Genomic DNA, 14,586 nt, shown 5'->3' with positions numbered 1-14,586 from the left:
GCTTTCTCTATGATTTGCTTGACCTTCACTTGAACTCTGAACTCAGCATCCAGCAAATGAGTAGATAAAGCATGTCTGTTTGGAGCGGTGATAAATAGTTAAATAGTTAAGCAGTTAGAATAAACAACTCCTGTGTGAGATAAATGTTTTTAAATTATACATTTATGGAAACAGGTGAATTAACACTCCTCAGTTAGCAGGCTCAAGTGAGCTAAAATCATCAAATCAAGTTTATTTTATATAGCCCTTCGTACATTATTTAATATCTCGAAGTGCTGTACAGAAACCCTGCCTAAAACCCCAAACAGCAAGCAATGCAGGTGTAGAAGCACGCCGGCTAGGAAAAACTCCCTAGAAAGGCCAAAACCTAGGAAGAACCCTAGAGAGGAACCAGGCTATGAGGGGTGGCCAGTCCTCTTGGCTGTGCCGGGTGGAGATTATAACAGAACATGGCCAAGATGTTCAAATGTTCATAAATGACCAGCATGGTCAAATAATAATCAGGAGTAAATGTCAGATTGCTTTTCATAGCCGATCATTAAGAGTATCTCTACCGCTCCTGCGGTCTCTAGAGAGTTGAAAACAGCGGGTCTGGGACAGGTAGCACGTCCGGTGGACAGGTCAGGGTTCCATAGCCGCAGGCAGAACAGTTGAAACTGGAACAGCAGCAAGGCCAGGTGGACTGGGGACAGCAAGGAGTCATCATGCCCGGTAGTCCTGACGCATGGTCCTAGGGCTCAGGTCCTCCGAGAGAGAGAAAGAAAGAGAGGAGAGAATTAGAGAGAGCATACTTAGATTCATACAGGACACCGGATAAGACAGGAGAAGTACTCCAGATATAACCAACTGACCCTAGCCCCCCGACACATAAACTACTGCAGCATAAATACTGGAGGTTGAGACAGGAGGGGTCAGGAGACACTGTGGCCCCATCCGATGATACCCCCGGACAGGGCCAAACAGGAAGGACATAACCCCACCCACTTTGCCAAAGCACAGCCCCCACACCACTAGAGGGATATCTTCAAACACCAACTTACCATCCTGAGACAAGGCCGAGTATAGCCTACAAAGATCTCCACCACAGCACAAACCAAGGGGGGGGGGCGCCAACCCAGACAGGAAGATCATGTCAGTAACTCAACCCACTCAAGTGACGCACCCCTCCTAGCGACGGCATGAAAGAGCACCAGTAAGCCAGTGACTCAGCCCCTGTAATAGGGTTAGAGGCAGAGAATCCCAGTGGAGAGAGGGGAACCGGCCAGGCAGAGACAGCAAGGGCGGTTCGTTGCTCCAGAGCCTTTCCGTTCACCTTCACACTCCTGGGCCAGACTACACTCAATCATGTGACATACTGAAGAGATGAGTCTTCAGTAAAGACTTTAAAGGTTGAGACCGAGTCTGCGTCTCTCACATGGGTAGGCAGACTATTCCATAAAAATGGAGATCTATAGGAGAAAGCCCTGCCTCCAGGTGTTTGCTTAGAAATTCTAGGGACAATTAGGAGGCCTGCGTCTTGTACGTGTAGGTATGTACGGCAGGACCAACTCGGAAAGATAGGTAGGAGCAAGCCCATGTAACGCTTTATAGGTTAACAGTAAAACTTTGAAATCAGCCCTTGCCTTAACAGGAAGCCAGTGTAGGGAAGCTAGCACTGGAGTAATATGATCAAATTTCTTGGTTCTAGTCAGGATTCTAGCAGCCGTATTTAGCTCTAACTGAAGTTTTTTAGTGCTTTATCCGGGTAGCCGGAAAGTATCAAAGGCAGCACTAAGGTCTAGTAGCACGAGGACAGATGCCATTAAAATGTAATTTACCACCTTCACAAGTGCAGTCTCAGTGCTATGATGGGGTCTAAAACCAGACTGAAGCATTTCGTATACATTGTTTGTCTTCAGGAAGGCAGTGAGTTGCTGCGCAACAGCTTTTTCTAAAATGTTTGAGAGGAATGGAAGATTCGATATCGGACGATTTTTGTTTTTTTCTTTTTTTCTGGGTCAAGGTTTGGCTTTTTCAAGAGAGGCTTTATTACTGCCACTTTTAGTGAGTTTGGTACACATCCGGTGGATAGAGAGCCGTTTATTATGTTCAACATAGGAGGGCCAAGCACATGAAGCAGCTCTTTAAGTAGTTTAGTTGGAATAGGATCCAGTATGCAGCTTGAAGGTTTAGAGGCCATGATTATTTTCATCATTGTGTCAAGAGATATAGTACTAAAACACTTAAGTGTCTCTCTTGATCCTAGGTCCTGGCAGAGTTGTGCAGACTCAGGACAGCTAAGCTTTGGAGGAATACGCAGATTTAAAGAGGAGTCCGTAATTTGCTTTCTAATGATCATGATCTTTTCCTCAAAGAAGTTAATGAATTTATTACTGTTGAAGTGAAAACCATCCTCACTTGGGGAATGCTGCTTTTTAGTTAGCTTTGCAACAGTATCAAAAATACATTTTGGATTGTTCTTATTTTTCTCAATTAAGTTTTCAATTTAAATTATTGTACAAAATTCTTGCAACTAATAGAATGTTATATATATGGGGGATACAATCTTCCCAGCTCTGTAGATTCTGCTGTGAGGAGGCAGAGTCATTAGACCATTTATTTTGGTATTGTCCGCATGTAGCTCGTTTTTGGTCACAGGTCCAGGAATGGTTGAAGAATTGCAACATTTGCGTAGAACTAACGCTACAGATAGCAATACTGGGGGATTTGAAAAGCCATAGTCAATCAATCAATAATATAATAATTATTTTAGCAAAAATGTTTATTTTTAATTTACAATCCGTGGAAGCTATGAGAATAGGAAGATTCAAATCTTTTGTGAAGCATCACAGCACAGTTGAAAAATATATGGCAAATAAAAATCCGAAATGGATGATGTTGGAAGATAGATGGGAAAGGTTGAGTGGAGCTGAAGGGTGGGACTAATAACAAGATAAACAATGTAGGGCATACGGGATCTGTGACATGTGTATAGGTGCGGAGCTATTGTGAAATAGCACAGTTACAAGTGGAAATCAAACTGGATGGACAACAGAAATAGAGGAAGGACTAAGAACAAACAAGAGAGAACTATTATAACGTAGACTGTGTCTGTAAAATGTGTATAAGATGTATAAATTGGAGGTAAAAACAGAAATGTTTATCAGTTTACTCCAATTGGGGGATCGGTGGTAGGGTTTGCGGGGAATAATAATAAAGGTATACTCTTTAAAAAAGTATGTATGTCTATGTAGGTATGTGTATGTATATATGTGTATATGTATGCATACGTGAATGGATATATATATATTTACCCCCAAAAATATGGGGGATTGGAAATGATGCAGACAATTACATTGGAAGCAACATTCTTTCCGCAATATTAAGCTGATCCACCCCCCCATAAAAAAATAAAAATAAAAAAAAAAAGTTGGAAAAGTAGGATGATCGAGCAGCAGTGAGGCAGTGCAGCTCTTCGATACTGCACGGTACTGTCTTTCCAAGCTAGTCGGAAGACCAGTTTGGTGTGGCACCATTTCCGTTCCAATTTTCTGGAAGCATGCTTCAGAGCTCAGGTATTTTCTGTATACCAGGGAGGTAGTTTCTTATGACAAATGTTTTTAGTTTTTAGGGGTGCAACTGCATCTAGGGTATTGCGCAAGGTTAAATTGAGTTCCTCAGTTAGGTGGTTAACTGATTTTTGTCCTCTGACGTCCTTGGGTAGGCAGAAGGAGTCTGGAAGGGCATCAAGAAATCTTTGTGTTGTCTGAGAATTTATAGCACGACTTTTGATGCTCCTTGGTTGGGGTCTGAGCAGATTATTTGTTGCGATTGCAAACGTAATAAAATGGTGGTCCGATAGTCCAGGATTATGAGGAAAAACATTCAGATCCACAACATTTATTCCATGGGACAAAACTAGGTCCAGAGTATGACTGTGGCAGTGAGTAGGTCCAGAGACATGATGGACAAAACCCACTGAGTCGATGATGGCTCCAAAAGCCTTTTGGAGTGGGTCTGTGGACTTTTCCATATGAATATTAAAATCAACAAAAATTTGAATATTATCTGCTATGACTACAAGGTCCGATAGGAATTCAGGGAACTCAGTGAGGAACGCTGTATATGGCCCAGGAGGCCTGTAAACAGTAGCTATAAAAAGTGATTGAGTAGGCTGCATAGATTTCATGACTAGAAGCTCAAAAAACGAAAACGTAATTTTTCTTTTTTGTAAATTGAAATTTGCTATCGTAAATGTTAGCAACACCTCCGCCTTTGCGGGATGCACGGGGGATATGGTCACTAGTGTAACCAGGAGGTGAGGCCTCATTTAACACAGTAAATTCATCAGGCTTAAGCCATGTTTCAGTCAGGCCAATCACATCAAGATTATGATCAGTGATTAGTTCATTGACTATAACTGCCTTTGAAGTGAGGGATCTAACATTAAGTAGCCCTATTTTGAGATGTGAGGTATCACGATCTCTTTCAATAATGGCAGGAATGGAGGAGGTCTTTATCCTAGTGAGATTGCTAAGGCGGACACCGCCATGTTTAGTTTTGCCCAACCTAAGTCGAGGCACAGACACAGTCTTAATGGGGATAGCTGAGCTGACTACACTGACTATGCTAATGGAAGACTCCACTAAGCTGGCAGGTTGGCTAACAGCCTGCTGCCTGGCCTGCACCCTATTTCATTGTGGAGCTAGCGGAGTTAGAGCCCTGTCTATGTTGGTAGATAAGATGAGAGCACCCCTCCAGCTAGGATGGAGTCCGTCACTCCTCAGCAGGCCAGGCTTGGTCCTGTTTGTGGGTGAGTCCCAGAAAGAGGGCCAATTATCTACAAATTCTATCTTTTGGGAGGGGCAGAAAACAGTTTTCAACCAGCGATTGAGTTGTGAGACTCTGCTGTAGAGCTAATCATTCCCCCTAACTGGGAGGGGGCCAGAGACAATTACTCGATGCCGACACATCTTTCTAGCTGATTTACACGCTGAAGCTATGTTGCGCTTGGTGACCTCTGACTGTTTCATCCTAACATCGTTGGTGCCGACGTGGATAACAATATCTCTATACTCTCTACACTCGCCAGTTTTAGCTTTAGCCAGCACCATCTTCAGATTAGCCTTAACGTCGGTAGCCCTGCCCCCTGGTAAACAGTGTATGATCGCTGGGTGATTCGTTTTAAGTCTAATACTGCGGGTAATGGAGTCGCCAATGACTAGGGTTTTCAATTTGTCAGAGCTAATGGTGGGAAGCTTCGGGAGGAGTAGAGACAAGAGAAGACTCGGCCTCAGACTCCGACTCGCTACTTAATGGGGAAAACCGGTAGAAAGTTTCTGTCGGCTGAATGAGCGACACCAGTTGAGCATTCCAACAGCATTTCCCTCCAGAAGCCATGAGAAAGTTGTCCGGCTGCGGGGATTGTGCGGGGGGGATTTATACTACTATCTGTACTTACTGGTGGCACAGACGCTGTTTCATCCTTTCCTACACTGAAATTACCCTCGCCTAACGATTGCGTCTGAAGCTGGGCTTGCAGGACAGCTATCCTCGACGTAAGGCAATAGTTCTCCTGTATATTATAAGTACAGCGACTGCAATTAGAAGGCATCATGTTAATGTTACTACTTAGCTTCGGCTGGTGAAGGTGCTGACGAACCATGTCCAGATAAAGCGTCCAGAGTGAAAAAGTTGAATGAGGGAAAAAAGTTGTGAGTGAAAAACTAAAAATATAAACGGTAATTAAAAAGTAAAAAGTAAAAACCGTAAAGCTGTCAGCTAGCAAAGTAAGGTTTGCAACAAAATTCACAGCAACACGTCTAAAAACCCACATGGTATCAAAAACAAACTAGTTAGAAATGATTTAAACATTTTGCTGTAGGCTACTATTTACTAGTTAACTAAAAAACATGTATGTCATATGAAATATTCACTCCACTCAGTTTTGTAATCAAATTTACCAGAAAGCATGTAGTCCTTTGCTCAGACAGTGTAGTAGTGTGGGCTCAATTGCATCTCATTAGTGTGAAAGATCTTGAGAATCAGCTGTACATGTGATGGCAGAATGCACTGTGCATAGAGACGGTTGCAATTCCATTGAATTGGGGATAGTTTAACCAAAATATGCCACAAGACCTAGAATTTCCTTGTATATCCCACAAAAAAAAAATCGCTGTCATAAGCTAACTTATTTGATGGATTTTAAGCAAAATTCCTGGGCTTAACTTCACATGGAAAATTTGCAGCCCTAAGTACTATTGAAGCTTTTTTTCTCGTTTTTCAAGCGAAGGTCTTTTCAACGGAGTATGCGAGCACACTCGTTTAGCTGAAGCATGCTAATCCGTTACGGGGTCATCTGTCAGTGTCAGAAGATGTGGCCAGCTGAGCAAAAGGGAGAGGGGGGAAAAAGGAAGAGAAAAGAGGGGTGCTCAGCAGAGCCAGGCAGCTGTGTTTAGGGGACACCTCACCCCCCCCCTGCCTCATCTCCCCCCAGGAGGTTATCAGAGGAATGGGGTGAGGGAGCACCACTGTCCTCCCTGTAACTGGAGTTCACAAAGGCATTTGTCTTTCTGTCACAGGAAGAAGACAAAAGAGAACTCGTACGGATCTTCAGATGCCCAGAAACCAGGTCAGTGAACATTTTACATTGTAAAAGATGTCATTCATATAACTGCACATCAAAATTGAATCATTTCTTTTGTGAGAAACAGAACATGTATGGTGAAGATGAGCCCTAGAAATAATCCATGTTGTTATAGTGATACCCAGTCAGTGGACAGGTTACATATCATTCTTTATTATGGCTGCTTTAATGAAACTGCCAGAGTCCATTTGTTGATCTGTGACAACATGTCTGTGCTGTGTAGTGGGGGGTTGTGGTTAGTGAAAATTCAGTCAGGCCTGGGCTTGCATCTGGGGCTTATATCTGTGCTCTCTCTCCATGCTAGAGTCCTGTCATTATATCTGTCTGTCTGTGGAGTTGTCTTTTTACTGCCTGTCGGCCCTCAGGTTGCTGGAAGCAGATCAAGCAGCCGTTTGCCAGGCACCAGTCCACAGAGTTCACCATCAGCTACAGCTCAGAGAAAGACCCAATACAGAAACTAGACCTGGTCACCAGCACCATGGCAGGTGAGGACACATGCACTCACTGAGACGTACGTCCATACGTCCATACTCCCACACTTCCAATCATCACAACTCAAGAGACTGAGGCACCCATGGAAGTGAATATAGAACCGTTCTGTGGAGGCACCACTAGGGCTGTGGCGGTCACGAAATTTTGTCAGCCGGTGATTGTCAAACAAATAACTGCCGGTCCCATGGTAATTTACCATGAATTAACATGAACACTTTTAGCATCTCCTGTCTTCCACACATAGCCTACAAGCCACTGATGCAGACCTTTGGAACATATACATTTTAAGAAATCCAGTCTTATAAATCCATGTAATGTAGCCTACACCTTCACAATAAATCCATTATTTATTTTAGACAGGTCTAAAGAAACATCATATGAAGAAAATGTAGTCTATTTCAGAATAACAGAATAGCAAACTCTGAGTTGTCTTTATGTTAGGTCCTGATCTGGCTATGCCATATGGCTGTGGATAACACTAGTTCATTTAGTAGACAAGATTAGCTTAGAATACCGTGGCATTATTTTATATTATTTTACAAAGCTGAATAAAATAGAAAGGATATTTTCTCCAAACGATTTGGAGTGTGCACATGCGGCTATTCTGTGTTGAGCGTTTAACAAAGACATACGTACTCCTATATGCTTAATATAGATTAATTAATGTAACTTTAATTGTTCTACAAACGTTAGGATATATGTTTTGATTTTTAATACATTGTATGGCTGTATGATGCAACTCCAATGATTTGAAAAAAGTCGCATTAAAGGCATGAGCTCTGCTTTGTTTTTTGCGCAGGCTGTACACACTTCATCATTCTCTCATTCACAATTTAACATGCACTTGATAATGCCTCGAATTTCCCACTGGCATCCTGTTTGTGTAGCTGTAATGCCCCCTAAAAATCCATACATTTTGTGACTGTTGTACACTGGGGATAAACATAATAATTAGAATTCCCTTCTCCCTGGGTGCTGCATGCTCCGAAGCACCTCTTACTCACATGGCTCTCAATCACGTGATCCGGTCTTTCTCACAGGCTACAAGTGAAGACCGACACATTGGAGACGTAACTGCTCACACTCTTATCCAATTCCAAGGTGCATATTACAGATATTGGAAGAACTGTCCACATTTACTTTGTCAGCCTACTAGATGAGTAGGCCTAACAAACAGCAAAAGCACTAGCCAATGTCAATCTACTATCCCCCATAGTACAAAAGTTGACCTATTCTGTGCGAGATATAAATATTCCAAACATAGTCTGGGACAGTTGTGGGATCTGATAGGTCCCAAATGAAGAGAACCACTAGCATCAAAAATACTTTTTTACACAATGAGGCTAACGCAACAGATCAGAACGTTTAGCTTAAAATGTTGATAAACTATTAGGCTATTTCTTCACATTATAAGCGCAGCAATGCGCACATGGCAGTAGGCTATAAGCGCAAATGTTCCACTAGCGGAAAACACAATTATCAAAAGTGAGCCCAAATGCGATTATGCTTTTATTTGAAGGTGCATTTTTATGGTGAACATTTTCTTCCCCAAACTTGAAACTCATGCACTGCTTATGTATGCCAGTTAGGCAATAATGTGCTTCATTTAAAAAAGTTATTTGGCCACTTTAGTTGTGATACAAACCTTATTAAAACATGGGTGAGTTGCAAAAAAGACTTTGTTTCTTATGCTGGTGATAATAGATCATTCACAAGTGATAAGCTAGTATTCTCACCCATCAGACTATTCTTCGTTTAATCTTGTCTTTACATATACTAAATAATATATGTGTGAAATTTGTTTTGATTTAGAATGAACCATTTATCATGCACCTGTCTCGAAAACCGGCCAAAATCTCATATCCCGACAAACTCAGCAAAAAAGAAATGTCCTCTCACTGTCAACTGCGTTTATTTTCAGCAAACTTAACATGTGTAAATATTTGTATGAACATAACAAGATTCAACAACTGAGACATAAACTGAACAAGTTCCACAGACATATGACTAACATAAATAGAATAATGTGTCCCTGAACAAAGGGGGGGTCAAAATCAAAAGTAACAGTCAGTATCTGGTGTGGCCACCAGGTGCATTAAGTACTGCAGAGCATCTCCTCCTCATGGACTGCACCAGATTTGCCAGTTCTTGCTGTGGGATGTTACCCCACTCTTCCACCAAGGCACCTGCAAGTTCCCAGACATTTCTGGAGGGAATGGCCCTAGCTCTCACCCTCTGATCCAACAGGTCCCAGACGTGCTCAATGGGATGGAGATCCGGGCTCTTCGTTGGCCATGGAAGAACACTGACATTCCTGTCTTGCAGAAAATCACGCACAGAATGAGCAGTATGGCTGGTGGCATTGTCATGCTGGAGGGTCATGTCAAGATGAGCTTGCAGGAATGGTACCACATGAGGGAGGAGGATGTCTTCCCTGTAATGCACAGCGTTGAGATTGCCTGCAATGAAAACAAGCTCAGTCCGATGATGCTGTGACATACCGCCCCAGACAATGACGGACGGACCCTCCACCTCCAAATCGATCCCTCTCCAGAATACATGCCTCGGTGTAACGCTCATCCCTTCCCAAACGCAAATCTGACCATCACCCCTGGTGAGACAAAACCGTGAATCGTCAGTGAAGAGCATTTCTTGCCAGTCCTGTCTGGTCCAGCGTTGGTGGGTTTGTGCCCATAGGCAACGTTGTTGCCGGTGATGTCTAGTGAGGACCTGCCTTACAACAGGCACCACTAACCTCTTTTACAAGCCCAGCCTATTGCGGACAGTCTGAGCACTGATGCAGGGATTGTGCATTCCTGGTGTAACTCAGGCAGTTGTTGTTGCCATCCTGTACTTGTTCCGCAGGTGTGATGTTCGGATGTACCGATCCTGTGCAGGTGTTATTACACGTGGTCTGCCACTGCGAGGACGATCAGCTGTCCGTCCTGTCTACCTGTAGCGCTGTCTTAGGCGTCTCACAGTACGGTCATTGCAATTTATTGCCCTGGCCACATCTTCAGTCCTCATGCCTCCCTGCAGCATGCCTAAGGCACGTTCACGCAGATGAGCAGGGTTCCTGGGCATCTTTCTTTTGGTGTTTTTCAGAGTCCGTAGAAAGGCCTCTTTTGTGATCTTAATTGCCTACCGTCTGTAAGCTGTTAGTGTCTTAACTACCGTTCCACAGGTGCATGTTCGTTAATTGTTTATGGTTCATTGAACAAGCATGGGAAACGGTGTTTAAACCCTTTACAATGAAGATCTGTGAAGTTATTCGGATTTTAACAAATTATCTTTGAAAGACAGGGTTTTGAAAAATGGACGTTTCTTTTTTTGCTGAGTTTAGGTCATTTCATATCCCGATAAAGATACATATCACGATATTGCACGTTTTCTGTCAATTCAATGAATAAATAGTTTATATAAAATGACCACATGTAAAGGCCTATTTCTTATTACATTTTGAATTTTACTCAACAAATAAAAGGTTATTTCTCCTCTTATTTAGAACTTTTGTGCAAATTTTCTATTAAGCATGTAACAAAATATAAAATACTAATGTATAAAAAGGTAAATAGAAAACACTTCAACTATAGTTGCAAAGAAAATATAGGCCTAAAATATATATATATAATTTATTTATTTTGGGGGGCCTGCCCGCTTTGCATGTTATTTTTGTTATTAATACATGTCACAAATCACCAACTCACGAAACCTCCGTTTCTCGACCGTGTAAATTGGGGCCATGTCTTTGCAGATGTAAGTTGTAACGGCAGCTGTTATCTCCTTCCATCTTTGTGATTCTTTGCCATATGGTTTCCCGCTTGCCAAAGCCTCTTGCAACGTCTGAGTTGGGGGTTTGTTTTTGAGCCCTCGACTGTACTTTTGGGTCTCATCCGTAGACTCTCTCCGTAATGTTTCACATGATTCTTGCATAGGTGGTAAAAGAGGTTAGTGGTGTTTGAGCCTGTTGTCGGGGACCAGCCTGTGGCATATTTTGCAGAGGACTGTTTTCTGGTCAGTGTCAGACTTTTCATACCCAAACCACATCCATGCGACCGAAGTAGCCCCTCTTTTAGGTACGAGCTCCGTGTCTCTGTGTTCTATGTCACGTTCACTCTCCTCCATGTTTGTTTGTGTTGCAATTTTCTTTCACACGGCACGTGCGTCGTCCAATTGAATAAAAATATTGCTGTATAGAGTGATTTGCGACACAATGAAATAAATGAGAGCATAATATGAAACGATAAAAGTTTTTTTATCGTCACACAATATACATCGTCATATCGCCCAGCCCTACTTAATATTAGGAAAAGCCTATAGAAAGCTGATGAGATTCTCCTCTTTTTAGTAGAGGCCATCACTCAGTAGAGGCCATCACTTTTCTCACCCAATTGCATAGTCTATAGAAATGGTTTACAACATGAACTCATGGGCTCTCATGAAGTGTTTGATTTAGATTTTCGATTACATTTGCATTGATGTCAGAGAGATTAGAGGGACAATAGAGTGCTGAGTACCAGTTAGCAAGTTTGGAAGGCTACTAATGACCATCAGCAGTATCAGAGCTTGAAGAAGCCCAATCACCGTGACTAAATGATCCCATGGAATTTGACTCCCTTCATGATTTGTGACTGCCGGTGTGGTGGTAATACAGTCACCGTAACAGCCCTAGGCACCACCACCTGCTATTGAACTTCCATCTTCCTTCACGAGAGGCTGGGTTACTTGTATTGATCCATAATTACTCCATCACCCAGGCAGTGTGTGGTGGTAAACTCTGAAAGTCAAGCTCTCCACTCTTTACAGACAACCCCATTCACAGTAACTGTGACCCTTCTTGCGCACACAATTATCTGCTTTACAGTTCTCTGCTCACTCCATGGCCAAGGTAATCTAGAACTCATTGTAAGCTCCTGGCTCAGTGTGTGAACCGACCATACAAAGTAAGAAGACATCACACAATGGCCTGAAAAGCCAGTTGACGATCCTCTCTTCTCTGGCTCTTATTAGTAATTACATGTAATTCTGGGTAAGCTGGAGAGGTTTGATCATTATAGCTGGAGCCAGTAGGAGGCTAGCCAGTGTAATCCTTGACTTTGGAAAGTCCTCTAGTAGTCTGCTGAATAGTTCCTGACAGGCTGAGAGGCAGCCAGATGAGTAATGGTCTACTGCTACTGTTAATAATCCACAGCTTCCCTTCAGGGCACCAATTATTGATGATTCACATACTCTGCCAGGGTTGAATATTCTATATTTAGATAGATCACATGCTCCCTGTACACTGTAAACCTGCTACCTGTATATGTAGAGAAATCAAAGAGATAATGTTCGTGTTGAAAAAGTGGTGTCCTTTTGATCTATAACAGAGTGATGTAATTCATTATAACTGAGTGAAAACAATTTTAAGTTGGTGTTTTAATATGCTCATTCCAAAACAGATTGTCACGTTTGATCACCGGGGCACTGGTAATAAAGTTGGTAGTATTCAGTTCTGTTCTTAAGTGGCCTGTGTCCTTGTCCTCCAGAGTACCAGCAGCCTCTGATGATTGGGGTTGGCACAGTGGCCAGGAAGGGCTCTACGTTCCGGCCTATGGACATGGAGACCAAGGAGGATCCTAGCAACCCCTCCACCCACTACGACTACCTGCACACAGCCAACCAGTATGCCCTGCCTCTCACCAACCAGGAGCCAGAGTACGCCACGCCCATCATTGAGCATCACACCTTCCACAAGGACGGGTTCCTGCCCGACCCGGCTAGTTACAGCGTCCCAGGTGTGGTCCTCAGCAAGACCCCATCCTTTAAAACCCTGGACAGGAAGGCAGGGGTGGGCTCCTCCGGTGGCTACCAGATGCCCCAGCTCAAAATAGACCGGGGACACAGTAACTCTGAGGGGGTCTACGACAGCCCCAAGGTGAACAAGCCTGTGTGCCAGAGCAGTGGCCTCTCAGACTACCAGAGGCCCCAGGCCAAGCCGGCCGTGCTGGAAACCTACTCCACCCCCAGGGACTGTGTGAGGGTGGCCCCCACCAAGGGCCACAGGCCGGACCATAGACCAGACCCTGAGGGCAGTTCTGGAGGAACCTGAAGATGAAACATGTCTGGGACTACAGGACTAAACTGTCAAACTGTGATTTTGATCAGTTCACGGCCGTTTTAGATTGAGCTTACTGTAGCAAACACAACCGGTAAATTATTTCTCAACTGACTTTCGGGAATGTGGGAGACGACAGTGTTTGTGTTTGTTTGTATCGGAGGCTGTGCTGACAGACATTTTGTGAATAAGAAAATACAGATGGTTACTTTAACTGTCCTATTTTTTTAAGGGGTGGGGTGATTTATTAAAAAGCAAATGGTGATGGAGACAGGAAATGTCCTGAAAAATGGGAAAATACCTCTCCTCATTCTCAACTGTGACTGATGCTTGTGACTGTAACATACATTAAGAAATAATGTGACTTCGTTCCTTAACTGTACAGTATATTTTGAGGTCATGATAAAGCTTTCAGAATCTCTCGGTCTGAGGTTAAGCTGCTTTCAGCAGGGAAGCATAGAGGAAGCAGAGTGCTTTATTAAATGAAGCAGCACCCCAGTTAGTGGTAGATTTGTCCCCAGCGGGTCCTACTATAGGATGTTTTACAAAGTCAGTTAGTGCTCTTAACAAATAATTGTAAGTACACACTGTGAATGAAGTGACTGAAAGGACTAGTGTCACCGCATGGGGTCCCCCACAATGGGGGCTTTGTCACCATGTTGCAGGGGGCTCTGAAGCCGACGGCTGCATTGCTGCTCTGTATCAGTCTGGAGGCAGGTCTGGTCAGTGTGATCAGAGAGCCAATGAAAAGGCAACGACAGAGTGTTTACAGTTAGTCTGGCGTATTGAGAAACGTCCAGCTGGGGATTTAGGAGAGTAAACTGGACTACAACACATCACAAAGCTGTGTTTCTAGATGCTCTGTTTAACTGGACAAGGTGAAGAACTACTATACAGGCCAGTTCCATTTAAATTGATCTTGAATACAAAGCCATGTTGAATGGTACCGATACTACAGTCTAGTCGATTGTGTATAGGTGTGTACATACAAGTGCATAGTTTGAAAATGTATATTGCCAAGAGGAAAGAAAAAAGAAATGGAAAAATGCTGTCGACTGTATTTAAAGCACCTGTGAGTGTGGTGTTGCTGCTGTGTACTGAAGACAGAACTTAGGATTGAGCTAAGAACTCTTTCATTTCTGTGAAATCTTTTGGGGAAATCTTTTCAGCTGGGTTGTATGTACATGTACTGCGAGAGGTTATTCTCTACAGACTCTCTCTGTGATGTCACTCTCTTTCAAAGCGTTCTGTGTGTCTACTGCATGTTGGCTGTAAACTGAGCCCTGAATAAAAACACCAGCAGTTGACTTCTTCATGTCAAGGTCTCTTTACTATGTGAAAATGTGTTTCTCAGCAGCCGTAGCCTCGGCCCTAG

The 14,586-nt window shown here is 43.1% G+C and overlaps 1 protein-coding gene across 1 annotated transcript in view; it reads left to right on the top strand.

The window, feature by feature from the left end:
• The window catches only part of LOC129825078 (discoidin, CUB and LCCL domain-containing protein 1-like), a 46,879-nt gene extending 32,361 nt beyond the window's left edge, over positions 1 to 14,518 (top strand). The window contains exons 13-15 of the mRNA XM_055884837.1: positions 6,561 to 6,610; positions 6,991 to 7,110; positions 12,643 to 14,518. Of these exons, the coding sequence (XP_055740812.1) occupies positions 6,561 to 6,610; positions 6,991 to 7,110; positions 12,643 to 13,205 (733 nt within the window). The 3' untranslated portion in view covers positions 13,206 to 14,518. The remainder of the gene's footprint in view (positions 1 to 6,560; positions 6,611 to 6,990; positions 7,111 to 12,642) is intronic.
• Positions 14,519 to 14,586: the final 68 nt, after the last annotated feature.

The sequence above is a fragment of the Salvelinus fontinalis genome, chromosome 27 (assembly GCF_029448725.1).
Source record: "Salvelinus fontinalis isolate EN_2023a chromosome 27, ASM2944872v1, whole genome shotgun sequence".
NCBI lineage: Eukaryota > Metazoa > Chordata > Actinopteri > Salmoniformes > Salmonidae > Salvelinus > Salvelinus fontinalis.
The sequence above is the reverse complement of the archived record's forward strand: the minus strand, read 5'-3'. Positions and strand labels throughout refer to the sequence as shown.